Below are 20,225 nucleotides of genomic sequence, written 5' to 3' on the forward strand. Positions count from 1 at the left end.
AAACTAATTATTAAAATGAGTAATATTAATCATCTTTTAATAATTTTTGGTCCTAAATAATAATATGCATATTTTATGGGGAGAAAATACTAATAATATATAATGTTTTGGGTTAAAATTAATGTTATCAATTTACCATTCATATACTAATAGATCATTGGTCTAGTGATATAAGACTCTGCTAGATCCATATGATGACCAAAATGTCAATGGTTTAATTTTCGAGAGCGACATTCGTTGGGAATAACACTCACACACCCTAAAAAAGATTAGTTTCTTATTTATAACATGAAAGAATATTTTTGGTATTACCAAAAAAATTATAATTCATATGTTGATTGTTAATTCTTAAATAAATAAAAATAATACATATAAATGATGAATAAATATATTATTTGTGTAAAAATAATACAGTTGTGCTTGATTACTACACCATGCCTAATGCTATATGACCCATTTAATGAAATAAATGGAATTCGAAAAAGAATAAATCAAATTACAAAATTTGTTAAGAGAAACTTTCATTGAAAAATTTAGAGAAATGTTAACATCTAGAATTTATATAAAACGCGTGTCATTCGTATACAATATGTATGGCGTGTAAAATGTAAATAAAGTATAATATTGTACTTGTACTACGTGTACGGTCGTGGGTGTTTAAATAAGTGCAAAGATCTTTCTTTCAACCTATTCAAAAATATCAAACTCTTTTCAATTACTATAACTTTGCTTTATCACAACTCACAAGAGCATGCAGCAAATCCACAATTACTAATTGAATTGTTTATCTTGGTAACCCAGTTAGTAAAAAAACATTAAGAGGTTCATAAAATCATTTTATTAGGTGTAATAAATATAAAATAATATAATATCTATACACTATTAGTATAAAAATTTATGCATAACCGATCATTCATTTGTAGTACTTTATTGAGTGAAAAGTGAGCGAAACCCTTACTTCACCCCTCATTCTTTTTTTGATAAAAAATGGGTCCTCAACATTTTTCGTTTCTCACACATTTTTTACTAATAGCTAATATAGTAATATTTTATTTCAAAATAAATATTCTTCATTATTTACTTCATATTGTTGAAATATATTGGATCATGTAAATAATAGTGTATGTGAATATGTGAGATTGTATGATTGAGTTAGTTCTAACTCTAGTGATTAGTATTAAAGGTAAATCAAGTCAAATAGGTAAGCCAAACAAACCATGATTGTGCCATTAACCATGTTAGCATCAATATTGACCGAGAGTCTTTTGCCTTTAACTGAGGAATTCAGGCTCTGACCGAGGGAGCCTAGATCGTGACCGAGGAATTGTGACTCGTGGCCTGGATCGTGATCGAGGAATTTTGGCGCACCAGACCCGGTCTAGGCGCATCCAACCTTGGTACACCTGCATCAACTTGATGCATCAGGTTTAGTCAATGACGCATCAGGTCTAGTCAATGACGCATCAGACCTGGCCTAGGTGCATCAGACATGGCCTAGGCGCATTAACTTGGCACACCAGATTTGGCCTATGGCCCTACACTGGTCAGTGACGCATCAGACCTAGCCTAGGCGCATCAGACATGGCCTAGGCACATTAACTTGGCGCACCAGATTTGGCTTATGGCCCTGCACCAGACGCACCAGGCATGAGTCAGAAACATAACCTTAGCACATCAGGCGCATAAGTTTCCCAAGATTGGTGCACCAATCTTGGCCCTTAGATCACATTTAGATTTCATTTTAATTTTGATACTTTACATGAGCACTTTTTTTGGCTATGACCTTTTTAGTCTTTTTGGACAGTTAGTTAAAAGTTAGTTGGGGTAAGGGTTGTTATTTTTCTGTTTTTGCCAATTGCTTGCTTCACAAGCAACTTGGATCTTCTTGTATAAAAGTGGTCCTTATGGGCACTTAACAAATCAATGAATGGAGGTATTATTCATGCTATTTTTCCGCAATATGGTATTAAGAGCTAGTCCCTAAAAAGACATACTCAACACTTCTCTGCTATACTCTTCTTTCTATCCAACAACTACTCCATTCCTTCTCTGCCTCCCTTCAATCTTCCCAATCTTGATTTGAATCATGACAAAACCAATAAGCATGGATCACCAGAGAAATACCCAACACATCACTCATAATAGTGAGACCAAGAATCCCTACTATCTCCATCTCGGGGATAGCCCAGGAGCAACTCTCGTCACACTACCATTGGATGACACTAACTACCAAACTTGGAGCAGATCAATGAAGAGAGCCTTACTCTCAAAGAACAAATATAAATTTGTGAATGGTCTCATCACAACACCAAGTCAAGATAACAAGGTGTTTAACACCAGAAATCTCTCAGAGTATCATATACATTGAAAGTGCTCAAGACCTTTGGGAAGATCTCAAGGAAAGGTTCTCAAAGGGTGACTATTTTTGTATGTCTGACCTCCTACAAGAAGTACATTCCATAAGACAATGGGACAAAGGCATATCAAAATTCTTCACTGACCTAAAGACTCGGTGGGAAGATCTTAAATCACTTAGACCAATGCCTCTCTGTCTATGTGGAAATAGATGCACCTGTGGGGTCTATGAGAAGATGAGGGCATATCGTGAAAATGAATACATGATATGCTTCCTCAAGGGCTTAAATGAAGAATTCAATACCTGCAAGGCTCAAATCCTTCTAATGGAACCCCTTCCATCCATAAACAAGGTGTTTGCCTTGCTAATTCAACAAGAAAGGCAACTAGAGACAAACATCCAAGGAACCAAGATTCTCTTCAATTCAACCAACAAAGGGAATACGCATCAGGATGAGCAAGGGCAATCTTGGAGATCAAGAGCTAATCCTGGAAGAAGCAACACCAATCAAGGAATGGGAAGGGGGTCAACAAGATTCTACAAGAAAACTAACATCAAAGTATGCACTTATTGCAGCAAGGAGGTTCACAAGGAATCCTCAAGCTCAAAGAACCAGGCTGCAAAAGGATACAATTTTGGGGCAGAACAATATGCTCGGTTAGCATCCCTGCTGCAGAGTGTTGGTACTAGCCAGTCTGATCACAATATAAATCAACTCAACATCACACCTATAACACAATAGGGTAATGATGCAGAAGATGATCAACAAGTATCAGGTAATATATCCCTATGGATCTTGGACATTGGTGCCATAGACCATGTTTGTCCTAATCTAGATGAATTTAATATGTTTCATTCTATAACACCAACCATCATCAATCTGCCCAATGGTTCCACCACTTGGGCCAACATATAAGGGACAATTATCTTATCCAAGTCCCTAACCCTACATGATGTCTTATATGTGCCTGATTTCAAGTTCAACTTAATATCCATCTATAAGCTAACAAAGTATATGCATTGTCAACTAATTTTTGATGGCCTAACATGTTGCATCCAGGATATGACTACCTTGAGGATGATTGGACATGTTGAAGTAAAGAAAAGTCTATACATCCTTAAGAGAATCACTAAGACAAAGGCTAGGGACAATCATAATGTGAACAATGCTTGTACTAATTACAATTTTAATCTATGACACTTTAGATTAGGTCACCCCTCTATTGATATTTTAAACTCTGTGTGCAAAGCTTACTCCTATGTCAATCATGATTCATTTGGTGTTTGTGATTACTGCCATCTTGGAAAACAACCAAAGTTACCCTTTCCTAGTAATAACAATAAGACTAGCAATATTTTTTATTTAGTCCATATGGACATATGGAAGCTAATAGGGACCAATTCAATGCACAACCATAGATTCTTTCTGACTATTGTTGATGATTACTCAAGACACACTTGGCTCTTTATTATGAAAAAGCCAAATATGAGGTTAGATACCTAGTTCAAGAGTTTGTCAAAATGATCAAAACTCAGTTTGACAAAGTCATCAAGGCCATAAGAAGTGACAATGGAATAGAATTCAACATCCCTGACTTATTTAGGGAACATGGCATTCTACATCAAACCTCATGTGTTGAGACACCTCAACAAAACTCTGTTGTTGAAAAAAAACATAGGCATTTGCTGAATGTCACTAGATGCCTCCTTTTTCACTCCAATTTACCCAAAACATTCTGGTCCTACGCTGTGCAACATGCCACCTATCTGATAAACAGACTACCTAGTCAAATCTTACAACATAAGTCTCCCTTTGAACTGCTCCATAGAAATGCACCCAACTTGCTAGAGACCAAGGTCTTTGGCTGCCTTGGCTTCGCTTCAACTCTCATCAAACAAAGGACCAAATTGGATCCTAGAGCCAGGAAATGTGTCTTCCTTGGCCACAGAACAAGAACTAAGGGATATGTTATGTTTGACTTAAAGAGTAGGGAAACCTTTATATCTAGACATGTTGTTTTCTATGAACACATATTTTCCTATAAAGTCAATGACTTAGGAGACAAGACCAGCCATGAAGAAAAATCAGACCTAACATTCCTAGATTACGAGGTTAACAACAACAATGCTAATCACTCAGAGGAATCTGACCATAGCAATCAGCCTGAGAATTCTGATCCCATCACAAACCAAAATAGTCCCCATGATGACTTTCCACCTACACATACCCTTAGAAGATCCAATAGGGTCAGACAACCCCCTACTCATCTTAAAGACTTCTATTGTAACTTCCTCAGTGCAAATAAACACAAAGAGAGCAAAAGAGTGTATCGCCCCATCACATCTGTGTTATCCTATGAATCACTGTCTAGGAGCCATGTCATGTATGTCTTAAGCATAATTGACAACAATGAACCAAAAACCTATAATGAAGCCATAAGATCTGAACATTGGATCAAGGCTATGCAAGAGGAGCTTAATGCCTTAGAGATAAACAACACCTGGGATATGGATGATCTTCTTAATGACAAGAAGCCTATAAGATGCAAGTGGGTCTATAAGATCAAATACAAGTATGATGGCAATATAGAAAGATACAAGGCTAGGCTAGTGGCAAAATGGTACAACCAAACTGAGGGTGTTGACTTCTTTGACACTTTTTACTCCCGTTGTCAAGTTAACAACAGTTAGATTGCTATTAGCCAGTGCTTCTTGCCAAAACTGGATGTTACATCAATTAGATGTCAACAATGAATTCTTGCATGGTGACCTTGATGAGGAGGTATACATGAACATACCTCCAGGTGTTACATGCAATAAACCCAACAAAGTTTGCAAACTAAGGAAATCTTTGTATGACCTTAAACAAGTAGGAAGGCAATGGTATACCAAGCTCTCAGAGTGCCTCATTAGCTTAGGGTACACTCAATCTCACCTGACTATTCCCTCTTCACTAAGAATGAAGGCAAAGCCTTCACAGCCTTACTTGTTTATGTAGATGATTTGGTTCTGGCAGGAAACAACAAGATTGAGATAAACAGAGTTAAGCAACACTTAAATGACAAATTCAAAATTAAGGATCTAGGATCCCTTAAATATTTCCTATGACTTGAGATTGCTAGAGCTAAAAATTGTATAATTGTTTGCTAGAGAAAGTATGCCCTGGACATACTTAGTGACACAAGATTTCTAGACTCTAAACCTATGCCCACTCTCATAGTCAAAACTACCAAGCTACACAAGGATGACTCCTCTAGCTACATTGACCCAAGTTCCTATAGAAGACTTGTGGGAAAATTGTTGTATTTAACCAACATTAGGCCTGATATTGGCTTTGCTGTCCAACAGCTAAGCCAATTCATGGTTCCCTACTAATCTGCACCATAAGGCCCTCTGCAAAGTGCTTATGTACATCAAGGGAAACCCTGGTCAGGGTCTATATTATCCCAATTCCTCTATTCTAAAATTAAAAGCCTTTAATAACTCTTATTGGGCTGCCTGCATAGATTCAAGGAAATCCATCACAAGTTGTTATGTCTTCTTTGTCTTCTTAGGAGACTATCTTGTCTCTTGGAAAGCCAAGAAGCAGAACATAGTGGCTAGGTCCTATTTAGAGGCTAAGTATCGTGCTTTGGCCTTTACTTATTGTGAAATTCAATGGTTAACTTACTTGCTTGAGAATTTTAAAGTTTCTTTAATACAACCTGCTCTTCTCCATTATGATAATGATTCAGCTAGATATATAGCTGCAAATTCAGTGTTCCATGAAAGAACAAAACACATTGACATTGATTGTCATGTGGTTAGGAAGAGATTGCACTCCAAACTTTTCCATTTGTTGCGTATCTCTACTCTTGAATATGTTGCAGATATTCTAACTAAAGCGTTGGATCCTGCTCCATTTCAATACTTACTCTCCAAGCTTGGGATAGTCAATATCTACTCTCCAGCTTGCATGAGGTATTAAAGGTAAATCAAGACAAATATGTAAGCTAAACAAACCATGATTGTGCCACTAACCATGTTAGCATGAATACTGACCGAGAGTCTTTTGCCTTTGACCGAGGAATTTTGGCTCGTGATCGAGGGAGCCTAGATCGTGACCGAGGAATGCTGACTCGTGGCCTAGATCATGACCGAGGAATTCTGGCTAATGACCTGGATCGTGACTAAGGAATTGTGACTCGTGACCTAGATCGTGACCAAGGAATTTTGGCGCACCAGACCTGGTCTAGGCGCATCCAACCTTGACACACTTGCATTAGCTTGATGCATCAGTTCTGGTCAGTGACGCATCAGAACTACCCTAGGCGCATCAGCTTGGCGCATCAGACTTGGCTCATGGCCCTGCACCAGACGCACCAGGCATGGGTCAGAAACATAACCTTGGCACATTAGGGGCATAAGTTTCCCAAGATTGGCGCACCAATCTTGGCCCTTAGATCACATTTAGATTTCATCTTAATTTTGATACTTTACATGAGCACTTTTTTGGCTATGACCTTTTTAGTCTTTTTGGACAAAGTTAGTTGGGGTAAGGGTTGTTATTTTTCTGTTTTTGCCAATTGCTCGCTTCATAAGTAACTTGGATCTTCTTGTATAAAACGGGTCCTTATGGGCACTTAACAAATCAATGAATGAAAGTATTATTCATGTTATTTTTCCGCAATAATTAGCTTCTAAGAATAAAAGGGTTAGTTGAGGTTAGTTAGTTTTTGTTAGGGTGATTAGTTTTTCCATTCTTTATATAAATGATTCAATGTAATTTTGTATTTCATTAATTTAATTTTCAATTCATTCAATGAATGAATGAAATTCATATCTTTTTTTCGCTCTTGATTCTTAATATGGTATGAGAGCAATAATTATTGTTTTGATCGCTTCCGCTTATACTTTTATCGTCCCAAGATTCAACAAAGAATCATGATCATACATCGACCATCAAAGTGAGAAGAAATTGGAGTTTGACACTTTTGCTTCTATGTGATTGTTCTTCTGCATTTTGTGTATGCTGTTTCTAATCGCGATAGGAGGTGTCTAGCTGGAATGAAGCAAGATTTTGAGTTAGAGCAAGTCAAAGAATGGAAAGAATGGTCGGAGGTTTCCTTGCAAAGCAACCACCAATTTTCTCTCTTTCCATACTCACAAGGCAACATCCATGTTGCACTTGTGTTGTCTTCCTTCTTTCATCTTTTCTCACAACCCAAAAAAAAATGGAAGATTCATAGCATATTAGATTCATTCTTATAATCTATTCTCTACGTGCCATATTCTTGTTACCCTTGTGTATATTTTTCTTCCCCTCATCATTCTCACACATCACTTTTAAATGAAAAAGAAGGTTCCTGATTTGATCTTAGTCCCAACTGGTCTCGTATTAATGTTTCTTGGCTTCATTTCATTCATCAATGGAGTTCCACGGTATTATAGGCACAAATTCTTGTGTGGTCATTAACTTCTAATAATTCAGCAAGTTACAAGGGTGGCTCACAAATGATTAAGCATATACTACAAAGGCCGTATAGATATTAACCATGTAAGAGAGAATTGAAGTCTTGTTTCTTGGACCTACATTCTTCTCAAATTTTCCATGTTGAACCAATATAATTGTATATGGGAGGATTGTAGTGTTGCACTTTGTTTCTTGCTTCTTCCAGAATTGCTTTAACAAAGCTATACTTGGAGACTCTAAAAGGTTATATTTCCAACTTCATGTTTTGGTGTGATGATAACAAGATATGATTTATCTTCATTACTCTTCATATGCAAGTTCACAATCTTCTTGTATCTCACTAGAATTGATAACCGAGGTGTTGTTGTTGCCTTCTATTACACCTTGAGATTTAGATTGTTCAGGGATCATAATTTGATGAAGGATCACTTCTGATTATCCTTTGGGCTTATCTTTGACAGTTTTTTTAGTTTTGTGATGTTTACTATGCAAAAATGTGTCATTTGCCTATCATCAATTACCTCAATTTCATTCATACTCTATTTTATTCCCCCCTCTCATAATCACACAATATTATTATAGTGTGTTTTCACATCATTGAAGCATCTCGTTAGGATCAAGATTTTGATCCGTTCTCTCTATTTCATCATCAATGGTTAGTTCGCTTCTATCTATGATGATTAAGCTCATATATAACTTCTGTCATGGATGGTTAATCATTGGATGAGTAGCTTCTGTCCGTAGTGGTTAAGCAAAGATATAGCTTCTGCTATGGATGGTTAAGCGTTTGATGATATAGCTTCTGTCATGGGTACTTAAGCGTTGTTATTACGTCAAATCAATTCCAAGTTGGGAGTTCAGAATTTTCACTCTCCAGCTTGAGGGGGCTGTTGAAATATATTGGATCATGTAAATAATAGTATATGTGAATATATGAGATTGTATGATTGAGTTAGTTCTAACTCTAGTGATTAGCTTCTAAGAATAAAAGGGTTACTTGGGTTAGTTAGTTTTTATTAGGCTGATTAGTATTTCATTCTTTATATAAAAGATTCAATCTAATTTTGTATTTCATTAATTTAATTTTTAATTCATTCAATGAATGAAATTCATATCTTGTTTAGCTCTCAATTCTTAACACATATGGATAAATGTTCAAAAACCACAAACCTACTATGAAACATTATGGCTGTAGTAGTTTAATTTGTTGATTACTATGTATGAGTGAGCAGTCCTTTGAGATAGCAACTAGCAATCCAATTGTGTCCTTAGCCATGTTTTGAGAAGTATTCTACCATTCATTTATAATTTTATATAAAATACTCTTGATTAGTTTCTCAATTAAGATTGATTGATGACGTACCCTGAAATAAACATTCATGATCCGGAAAAGGAATGGACACTTTTGACAAAACAATAATAATAACACAATGATTTGAAGTTTTTAACATGTATAGAAATGTGATACTTATATGTAACAAGCATGCAAAAAGGGCTAAATTGGTGGGTATATATTACTCTTCTCTCTCTCTTAACTCTTAACTATCTCTCTTTTATTACTACACTTTCTTATTTCTTTCCTTTCATTTTCCCTTCACCAAATTAATACCATACTATACCAAATCAGTACCACTACTCTTCTTTTCCTTTCACACCAAACACCAACTTTCTAAACCCCTCCACTTTTATGGACTCGCCGCCGATGACTCCGGAGAACTTACCGTTCTCTGAGGCGGAGAAGATAATCCTCCGGTGGGACTCCACCGCGTCTGAGGAAGCGCGTGAGAGGATGATCTTCGACGGCGACCGCCAAGAGGTCGACCGTTACCTCCAAGCCGTTGATGAAATCCAACGCTCCATCTCCGACACCTCCATCTCCGACGACCAGAATAAAGTCAACTCCGCCGTTCAGATCGCCATGGCTCGCCTCGAAGACGAGTTCCGCAACATCCTCATCTCTCACACTATCCCCATTGAAGCTGATTCCCTCACCGAACCAGACCAAGACCAACAACAACAACAACAACAACAACAAGCTTCTTCATTTTCATCTTCATCTTCTCCGATTTCTCATGTTACTAATGATGATAGTAACTATGTTAACGATGAAGCGAATAAGCTATTTCGATTTAACAGCGAAGGAACTGCTTCTAACGTAAGTGTGAATAGTAGTTACCGTTCAACGAGTAGTTTTCGTGAAATAGATCTGATTCCATCTGATACAGTCTACGATCTTCGCTGCATCGCGGAACGAATGATCTCTTCAGGTTACTTACGTGAATGCATTCAGGTTTACGGAAGTGTGAGAAAATCAGCAGTTGATGGGAGTTTTCGAAAACTAGGGATCGAGAAATTAAGCATCGGAGATGTTCAGAGATTGGAGTGGGAGAAGCTTGAGATTAAGATAAAGCGTTGGATTAAAGCAGCTAAGGTTTGTGTTAGAACCATTTTCGCAAGTGAGAAGAGGTTATGTGAACAAATCTTTGATGGTGTTGGAACTTGTATTGATGATGCTTGTTTTATGGAAACTGTGAAAGGTCCTGCTATCCAGCTTTTCAATTTTGCTGAAGCTATTAGCATTAGTAGAAGATCACCTGAGAAATTGTTCAAGATTCTTGACCTTCATGATGCTTTTATGGATTTGATACCTGATATTGATCTTGTGTTTGATTCGAAATCATCCGATTCGATTCGGGTTCAAGCGGCTGAGATTCTTTCTAGGCTTGCTGAGGCTGCTAGAGGGATTTTATCTGAGTTTGAGAATGCTGTGTTGAGGGAACCTTCTAAGGTTCCTGTACCTGGTGGCACAATTCACCCTTTGACTAGGTATGTCATGAATTATATCAGTTTGATCTCTGATTACAAGATAACTTTGAATGATCTTATAGTGTCTAAGCCTTCAATTGGGTCAAGAAATTCAGGTGATCCTTCCACACCAGACATTGATTTTGAAGAGGTTGATGGGAAAACCCCTTTGGCTATTCATTTGATTTGGATTATTGTGAATTTGCAGTTTAATTTGGATGGTAAATCTAAGCATTATAAAGATGCATCTTTGTTACACTTGTTTATAATGAACAATGTGCACTACATTGTTCAAAAGGTGAGAGGTTCTGTTGAATTGAGGGAGTTGATTGGTGATGATTATTTGAGGAAGCTTACTGCGAAGTTTCGGCAGGCTGCTACTAGTTACCAGAGGGCAACTTGGGTGAGGGTGTTGCATTGTTTGAGAGATGAAGGGTTGCATGTGAGTGGTGGTTTTTCTTCGGGGGTGTCAAAGAGTGCTTTGAGAGAAAGGTTCAAGGCTTTCAATGCTATTTTTGAAGAGGTTCATAGGATTCAATGTGTTTGGTTGATACCAGATTCTCAGTTAAGGGAAGAGCTCCAAATATCGATATCCGAGAAGTTGATACCGGCTTATAGGTCATTTCTTGGGCGGTTCAGAAGCCATATAGAGAGTGGAAAACATCCAGAGAATTACATTAAATATTCTGTTGAAGACCTGGAGGATGCTGTTTTGGATTTTTTTGAAGGAATCCCTGTTTCTCAGCACTTGAGGAGGAGATCTAATTGATGGAGTGAAGTTAGTTTTGCTACATAGAAAGATAGGACACATTCTTTTAATTTTTTCATGGAGCATTTAGGTGATTGAGTTCTGGCCAATCTGAGATTTCCTTAGCTCTCAAGTGTTCCAAGGTTTACCATTCAGGTTGCCAAAGAGATTTTAATCTTGTGGAGATTCTTATGAGCTTCCTGAAAAGCCAAGTAGCTCAGCCTGAACGCTTCTGCCTGTAAGCATGTTATTTGATTTCATACCACATTCTAGATTTTGTTTCATTTGTTTATATTTGAAATTTGTTGCAAGTGTAATGTGTGTTTTTATTTATTACTCTAAGGTTAAAAGGCTGTTTCTTTTGTAGCTTTAAATGATTCTGATATAATGTGATAGTTTTGGCACTAATGGATGCACTTGAAATTGAAATCTTAGATTACCTTTGCTTTTCAGTATCTGCATCTTTTGTTTTTCTTATATTTATACAGAATGGGAATTGCTGATAAATTTTGACTATGGTGAAAGACCTTGCTCCAACAAAGGATCATGGTGCGTTTGGTTATGATCATGTAACTCTGGATCTTTCATCCATTTGTTTCTCTACTTTTGCTGTAGTAAGGTTTTAGTAGTAACATCTCAGTATATTTCATGGCTTAGTATATTTCAAGCAAATGTATTATGTATTGAGAGTTAGATTGGGACACCTCAGTTTGTAATTGGACTATCTATTGCTAACTAAAGATCATTCTATCCTTCATAAGACACAGTATATCTATTTTCTATTCTCCCATACCCTAATAAGTGGGAACGTCTTGCATTGAGCCACCCTTTTGTCCTTTAGTTGCTATCACCATATATTTTGTTATTGTTTATATATATAGTATACAATGTTAATGTTTACACTTTCCGATAAATTAATCAATTCTTTTAAAATCACTTTCCCTCCGTGAACCTCATCATTTATAGATAAATGTATCTCACGACCAACTCAAAATGCAAGAGATGTAATTTCAAGGTTTATGATCTGCTCTGTGCCTAGATTTAATTGAATAGTCCGTTGATAATGTATTTAGATAGGTAATTTTCAGAATGTACATAATGCACCAGTTAGATGGGAGATAGGAAATAAAAAAAACACCTTGAAATAGATAAAGGTGGTGTGAGAAAAATATAAGCATGTGGGCTTTGAGAATAATGTTGGTGAATTTGAATAATAGAGTAGAATGTAGGAATTTGTGGTTTCAAGAATAGAGAAGCTAATTGTGGGTTTGAAGAATAGAGATGAAGTTGGGGGATTTAATAAGAGGATAAGTCATCGAGTTGTGAGATAAAGAGAAATACATAGTTATTAATTTTTTAGTTTAAACAACTTTTTTAACTAATGATAGTGATATATTTTTTGGTATAAAGATATGATAGCAGATTATAGGACAAAATAAATGAAATTAAGGATATTCTGAGACCTTTGGGGGAAAATTTGATTATGAATTTATAAATTTGGGTCAAAAACTATACCCAGAGATTTTTAACACAAACAACTCAAACCCCTCGTCTCAGCAAATAACTCCGACTCCTCATGGCACAAGTTCATCTCATTTAACAAACGACCAAAAAAGTTTAAAATATTAAGCTATAAATAAATAAGCCACAAGACTCAATTCCAACTCATTGTTATACTTGTAAAGAAGAAATACTAATGTTTTATATAACTAAGAGAAGGCAATGACACCCATATTTTTTTAAGGGTACAATATAAGAGATGAATTTGTCAAATATTTCTTAACCTATTATTAACTATTTTTTTAAATATTTATCATTTGAAACTCAGCCTCAATAGCATGCTGCATACCCTAGCTTAGAAATTCGCATTATTATACTATATTACGTATTGGGATCACAGGAACAAAAAGGACTCTATCATGTAATCCGATCTAGCTAGGAACTGGTAGCTAAAAATGCCAACAAATGAAAACACATAACACTAAGGACGAAAATTAAAGAATAAAGGATAAAAAGAGTCGGTAATTTTCAGGACGCGTATATAAATTATTACATGATCCAGAACTAATGATCTCAACCAAATTCTTAACATTGCCAATATATTAATGATTTAAAATTAAATGGATTTGTTTATTCCAAATTAATGGTGAAAATATGGTTAAAACCATTGATGTTGTCCAATGTAATAATTTCTAGTATAACTGATAATCACAAGTACATTCTAGCTTATACTGTCTTGTCTACTTCTAAATCATCACCATTTGAAGTTCCATTGCTGCTTTGTGCTTCTGGCACACTTCCAAAATCCTTGGACAAAATTGATGGTTTTATGAGCATCAAAGTAGTATCATCCCTATCAAACCCATCACTCCCGTCATCGCGGTAAGCATATCTGTCAAGAACACAGATAAAGAACAGCAACAACAATGAATGAACACAGTCTAAGAAAATAAAAGAGTTCATCTACCTCTTGCAGCCATTCGAGACAGATAGCAAAAGGAATCAAAGATCGAGTTGAGGTTATTACCGTGTTAAATTTTTAGGTGGTGCCCAAAGAACACAGATAACACACAGAAGAGAGAATGACAGGACTTGCCAAAAGGCTGGGATGATCCACTCATTCCGCCATTGCTCATTGTATATATCATTTGATTTGAAATAAATCTGAAACTGCAAGTCGAAAGATAAGAACTTGAAACATTGAAAACTGATTGATGTATTCGATTCAAAAAATGCAAATAACATCTACTTTGCAGCACGTCCTGGCCTAGATCAAATCGTAAAACTATCTTCTCCAGACTATACTAGGTAGGAGCCTCGTGCACTAGGTCACCATTTTTTAATCTGAATCATCCATTTATTGAATAGACCAATTAGGCCTAGTTAACATGCAAACCAATTGAAATATGATCTGCACTTTCCTGCATTTACCTCATAGCATATCCAGCCCACAGATATGATCACGGCTACAGCCAATGCGTTAGCAAACTTCCTGTAAATATCTAGTTTCGATGTCATCCTTCTGGCCTGCCACATTGCATAAGCAGAGAATAAGCATTTTTAGATGGTTATATTTAAAAACTCATGACAAATTGGAAAAAAAATCATCACATTACATGGTGGCATGGTGCAGTATCACATTAAAAGTCCTAGATAATTAGCCTAATCTGTAAATATAAGCTATAAAATTGAATATGATATATGGAGTAAGATAATTGGGGAGTGATACTTGAACCTTGGAACAATAACTCCTTGTTTAACAGGATAAATGGTTCATTAAAAGTTGTTTTCCGGAAGAAATATCATAACATACCAGGAAATAGAAAACATTGAAACTACAAACTATTAGCTTACTACAAGGAAGCTGCCTTACATGAGTTACATCCTAATCTAAGAATTAGAAATTGAACATCAATTTTTTTCTGAGAATTCACATCCAGATTTTGCTGTTGGATAACTGAAGTACTGAACCACAGCTACAGCCATGTCATGCGTATTTTCGTCATATTCAGAATACGGATCATAATAATACCCCCTCCAGTCAATTGCCTCTCATAACATGCTTTAAGCAAAAACCAATAAATGAAAATTAGGAATAGCAACCTTACCTAAAAAGTAAGAATTTTGCCCTGTGCAGTTTAAGTTGCATTTACTAGAAAAAACTTATATATATGAGACAAAAGAAAAGGCTGACATGAGTTTTGTGAGATGAACAATATTGTGACAATATAACCTTGCATGAGTACCTGAAGCTTGTTCAAAGTTGCAGAGAGGGAAGTGAAAATCCAAACTATGAAGAATGCATCCAATATCGCAGAAGGAAGAACCAAAAACAGTCACGCCTTTCCAGAAAGATCACTAAGATCACCAACATTTTCTACCATTTCAAGAACTTCAGATGCGAGAAAGAAGGTTCCTCCAAGCATAACCACCTTTGATGTAATCCCGCCAAGGGTAGGTACTCTCACAACACCGTAGCCCATTGAAACAATTAGAATGATCAAACGTGCCGCTGTGCGCTTAACAGTCCCGAAGGTGACTGCACATATGGTTATCCCAATTGGCCTGATTCCAGTTTCATTAAATTCAGCAAAGTCAAAGCACCACAGAGTCATCTCAAACATGCCTAGGGTTATTACTAGGGTAATGCAGTTCTGCACTGGAAACAATTCACTCCAGAATATAGCATACCGGGAGAACCAAAAGATCCCAAGTAAAACAAATGCAAAAGACATGAACTGGTAGAAAATTTTCATTGGTGCCATTCTACCAGGTAGATAACCAGACGGGTTTTTCCATACAGTTTTCCCTTCTACAACCAATTCCTTAAGCCTTGTATCACAATGAATGAAATACACATTATACAACCCAGTTTTTGTGATCTGTATAGATTTTGATGCCAGCACAGCAGCTTCATCATCCATGTCAAAAGAGACACCAAAAACTTGTGGCCAATCGGAATTCTCAGCAGAAGGGTGATGAATGACCTGTCCTTCAGTACATACACCCAGTTTCGCTAGATCACTGGTGCAACAGACCGCCCTTTGACCCCCATAGGCCGAACTACCAATTGTCTCTCTATCTTCAACTTCAAAAACAATTGCATAAATCGGCCATGAGCTGAAGTTAGTAAAGTGCTTATTTCTACGGAATGTGATCCTTTCAAAGCTGGTTTTCAAATCACAACAGTCAAATCCAATCAACAAAATTACATCAACATAATTACCAAAAGGGTAGAATAATGACTACCTAATAGTCTAGTACTACTACTAGTAGTGGCATGTAAGAGATATATCATGTTTTGGGACTGACAGCTACAAGAAAGGTAAATCAAGAACTTAAGAGATATATCATGTTTTGGGGATTTCAGCTAAACTATTGATTATTATCACTACTTCTTACAAAGTTGAATACAAAAGTTAAATACACCTCCTAAATTTGTCAACTACTTATAGTTATACAAAACAATTCTAAATCCAGGGGTGATAATGCAAATGAAAATGTTGAGGAAAGAGCTTAAAGGAAGGCGATTTAACATATAAAACTCAGATATGAAATGAGTGAGAAAGGTGAAGTGAAATTTAGTCACCTAATGTAAGAGTCGCCATTTGCAGCTGCTGAGGAAGTGTGATTGTGATTGGGTGAAAATGAGTGAATTCCTTCACTGCCTCCATAGACAACAAAGGCATTGCCTTTGACAGTGAATTTCTCAGCCTTGTATTCGTGAACTGAAGCTTCAACGCAGAGAGATAGCAGCAACAAAGAGGCGAGGACTGAGAGCCAAGACATTAAAGAGAGTTGTTGAGAGTTTTGTCTGAAGTGTGGATAAGTGAGAAAGAGAAAAGAGAGTGAGGAAATAAGTCTAAGAATTTGTTGAGATTTTGAGCTGGGATTTAAGTCGGAAATGACAAAAGTTGAAATTGTTGGTGTCACTGTCTTTAGTAATAGTAAGACCGCGTACATATACCTTCTTCAAACCCTATTAGGTGAGAGCCTCGTATACTAGGCCGCCTTTTTTATTTGCTAATAATACCAGTCTTAAAAATCCAAGAGACGCAGCTAGATAAGCCTTCTCTTTTGGTCTATAAAACATTCTGGAGTGTAGAGTTTTCAATTCAGAAAATGGCCCCCTCAGGAATATAAAAGACATTGGAGTCACTAATTTGATGTAGGATCTTGATCTGAACCTCAGTATGGCCTCCATGTCTAACTTGACATTGCTTTAACTACCAACCTCTCTACCTCGTGAATTTCTGACATGTACTAAAACATAGTATATCATGTCTCTGTTGAATAGTTTATCAAAAAAAAAGTCTGTTGAATGCTAAGGTGGCAAAAATCATTGGGTTTAATCATGTTGTGATTGACACTTTTTTTTGAACAAAATGAATAATACTGTAGTAAGTATTGATTCCTGGGGCTTAATATTGCATAAGAAATTTCAACAATGTTCATCCTCCTTTGACAATGAAATCTAACAATGCACAAAGCCATCAACTAAGAGAGGAAAATAAAATAAGTGAAGAGTAACCACTATAATATTTGGGGACAGACAGATATGTGAAGGATATGTGACAGGAGAGTTGACTATTCCAAGTCAAGAAATTCCATTCTTTTTCTCATGGTCCCTTTTAGATCTGAATCCTCCCAATCTGCTTTTTGCGCCTGCAAAATCATTGTTCAGTCTAATATAGAAAATATAACAAAAGTCCACAGAACTTATTGCTTAAATAAAAGCAAATTATAGAACTACCTTAGAAACTATTCCAAATTATAACAGAAAACCAATGGACCAAAAAATAATAATAATTGGTCTCCTCTCTTCAATCATAAGACCTTTATCAACCATGTGTAGCTTAAACAGCTAAATCAAATATAATAATTATTCGGAAGACAGCTTAACTCCCTTCTAAAGAGTGTGTGAAATACTTTTATGTTAGACTACACACTTTCAAACTTACAGTTAATTCAGAAACATTGCTTGCAATAGCTAAATAGTAACTTAGAGTTAATGTCAGTTTCAAAATCAAACCTAGGGAAATGCATACAGCTAAGATGAGCAGGGCAGGCATATATCATTCATGTCGTAATGCTACAACCATCTATAGAAACAAATATAGATAACTTTTCAGTTTCAAGGACATTCTTACAAACTCAATGAGCTAGAATTTGGTAGGCGAAGTTCACACAAAAGTATTCTTTTTTCACAAGCCCATCCAAATGAGCACTTAGTTTGTCCACTTTATTTCTTATTCATCAGCACATAATTTGTGACTATGTCCTCAGCCAGCATAATGTAACAAAACAATGACAATATACAAGAAACAAATGTACACAATCTGTTTTATTCATGCGTGCTTTATATGTTCCTAATGTAAAAGTAAAGTAGGAAACCAACAAAATTAGGACAATGATGGGCACTTGATAGTTAAAGTCCATATCACAACATATTATTATCTTTAATAGGTTGAAGGAAAACAAAAGGTGACAGGAAATGGACACGAGGAATATCCATTAAATAAATACTTATAAATTTAGGAAAATTTACCCTCTTAATTTCTTCTGTTGAAACATGTGTCATATATGGGGGAAGTTCCTCTCTCTCCGAGTCCTAAAAGTTGAAAGACATTTGATTGTAGAAATGAGATTCAAAAGTAGAACATAAGTGGATGCAAAGGATAATAATTAGCAGTCATACCAGTTCACCAATTAGAACAACATTCTCTCTAAGGATTACATAGAGACCGAAGGGGATGTCACAATACAGATCACCAACAATAACCCTCTCCTAGGTTCCCTTGAGAACAGCATTAGCTGCATATTATTGATAGGAATTTTAAGAAAATCAACCTATAGCATGTCAAAGATTTACACAAATGTCAAAAGTTGATAGCAAATTGATCAAAAGATCAAAGTGTCCCCACGAGCTTTCTACCATCTCTCAGCAATACAAGAAGTTTCTCTGCAACAAGGAATACAATCAGGGAATAAAAATTGGTATGAAGAATAAAATAGTATCACCTGCATTGGAAACCCAGATTAGTTTACAAAATCCAACTGGTTTTCATTGCTTTCTAACAATATCTTGGCAAAACCCCAATCAGAAAGACTTGCATGATAAATATTCTAGAAGCAATATAACATCAAGGCTATTCATCAACATGAATTAAAGTCTCAAAAACAATACCATTTACATCTTTAAAGGAGTATATATTGTCACCCTTTTGTGTCTATTTTCACTCATGTTCCATTATCTTTTTTGTTAAATAACCTTTGACTTGTTTTGATCTAACAGTTCAAATTAGCTATCTGATTAAAAAAAGTTGTTGGAATGAGAGTGGCAATAGACACTCCTCATCTTTAGCTCACTACACCAGTACACCATACGGTAATTGGTAAATAGTGCATTCTTAAGCATTCATTTCCACAGGAGCAAGTATAAATTTCAGGCATTAAGAGTTTGAACAACTATGGAGGAAACATTCGAGATGCTTAGTAGTGGACAATTGGTAGAAATGAGGAAGAACACCATTAATAGTAAATAGAATGGAATCACAAAGATCCCCAAATGAAAGGAAACAAAAGAAGGCCACATGTTTGGATTTTCACTTCCATATCATACCAACTACCAAGCATAACTATGTCTTTCATTGTTCCACGGTTTCTCTCATGCTTTCGTTCTTAATTTGTTTACACTAGTGGTTCTAGGAAATCAAGCGAATCAGTCCAATTCTCTATCATATTACCATCTATAGTTTTTACTTCTCATATATTCAGCAGCTCAGGATTATCATTATTAATTCTCAATCACACAGTTAAGCTTTATACCACTACTAAGTTCGATAACAACATATTGCGTAATGCACCTTAGTCATCCTCTATCATTTGAGAGTGTCCCTCCCCAACATGACTATGATTAAAACAAAAGACAAACACATTTAATATATAAAGGCCAACCTAGGATTATTAATTAAAATGAAATCACTAGCTATTATCTTCTTACTGAGTGTCCAATTTCACAACTTTAATGAATATGAGAGAGGAATTCAATGAAACTCACTATCAAGATAATTGGCAAGTGAAGTATAAAGGTAGATATCTTCAGGGCCTGTCCAAGACATGTTGATGAATGTTTTTCAGTATAAAAAACCACCGAAATATTCTCCACAAACCACACCAATGGCATTTCCCAGCACCAATGCAACTCTGGTGCCCTCACCCTCCAAACACAGACCAATATATTAAAAAGGAAAAAGACCTAACTTTCTGCAACCCAATAGAACAAAAATGAGTTTCAGATCAAAATCAAAGAGTGAAAAGGGTTTGAGAAAAAGGCCACCTGAGATCCAATCACAGCAGAAGAG

At 36.1% G+C, this 20,225-nt stretch overlaps 1 protein-coding gene and 1 pseudogene across 1 annotated transcript; one reads left to right on the forward strand and one right to left on the reverse strand.

Moving 5' to 3' along the window:
* On the forward strand, positions 9,413-11,768 carry LOC109356100 (exocyst complex component EXO70A1-like). The gene has a single exon (XM_019599440.1). It carries the CDS (start codon positions 9,496-9,498, stop codon positions 11,380-11,382), a length of 1,887 nt encoding a protein of 628 aa, XP_019454985.1. The 5' UTR covers positions 9,413-9,495; the 3' UTR covers positions 11,383-11,768.
* On the reverse strand, positions 13,506-20,219 carry LOC109356043 (annotated as a pseudogene).

This window comes from Lupinus angustifolius, chromosome LG09 (genome assembly GCF_001865875.1).
Source record: "Lupinus angustifolius cultivar Tanjil chromosome LG09, LupAngTanjil_v1.0, whole genome shotgun sequence".
In the NCBI taxonomy this organism is placed as follows: domain Eukaryota; kingdom Viridiplantae; phylum Streptophyta; class Magnoliopsida; order Fabales; family Fabaceae; genus Lupinus; species Lupinus angustifolius.

Excerpts from the sequence above, each read along its gene's own strand:
- LOC109356100 (XM_019599440.1), top strand. The coding sequence starts at position 9,496 with ATGGACTCGCCGCCGATGACTCCGGAGAACTTACCGTTCTCTGAGGCG.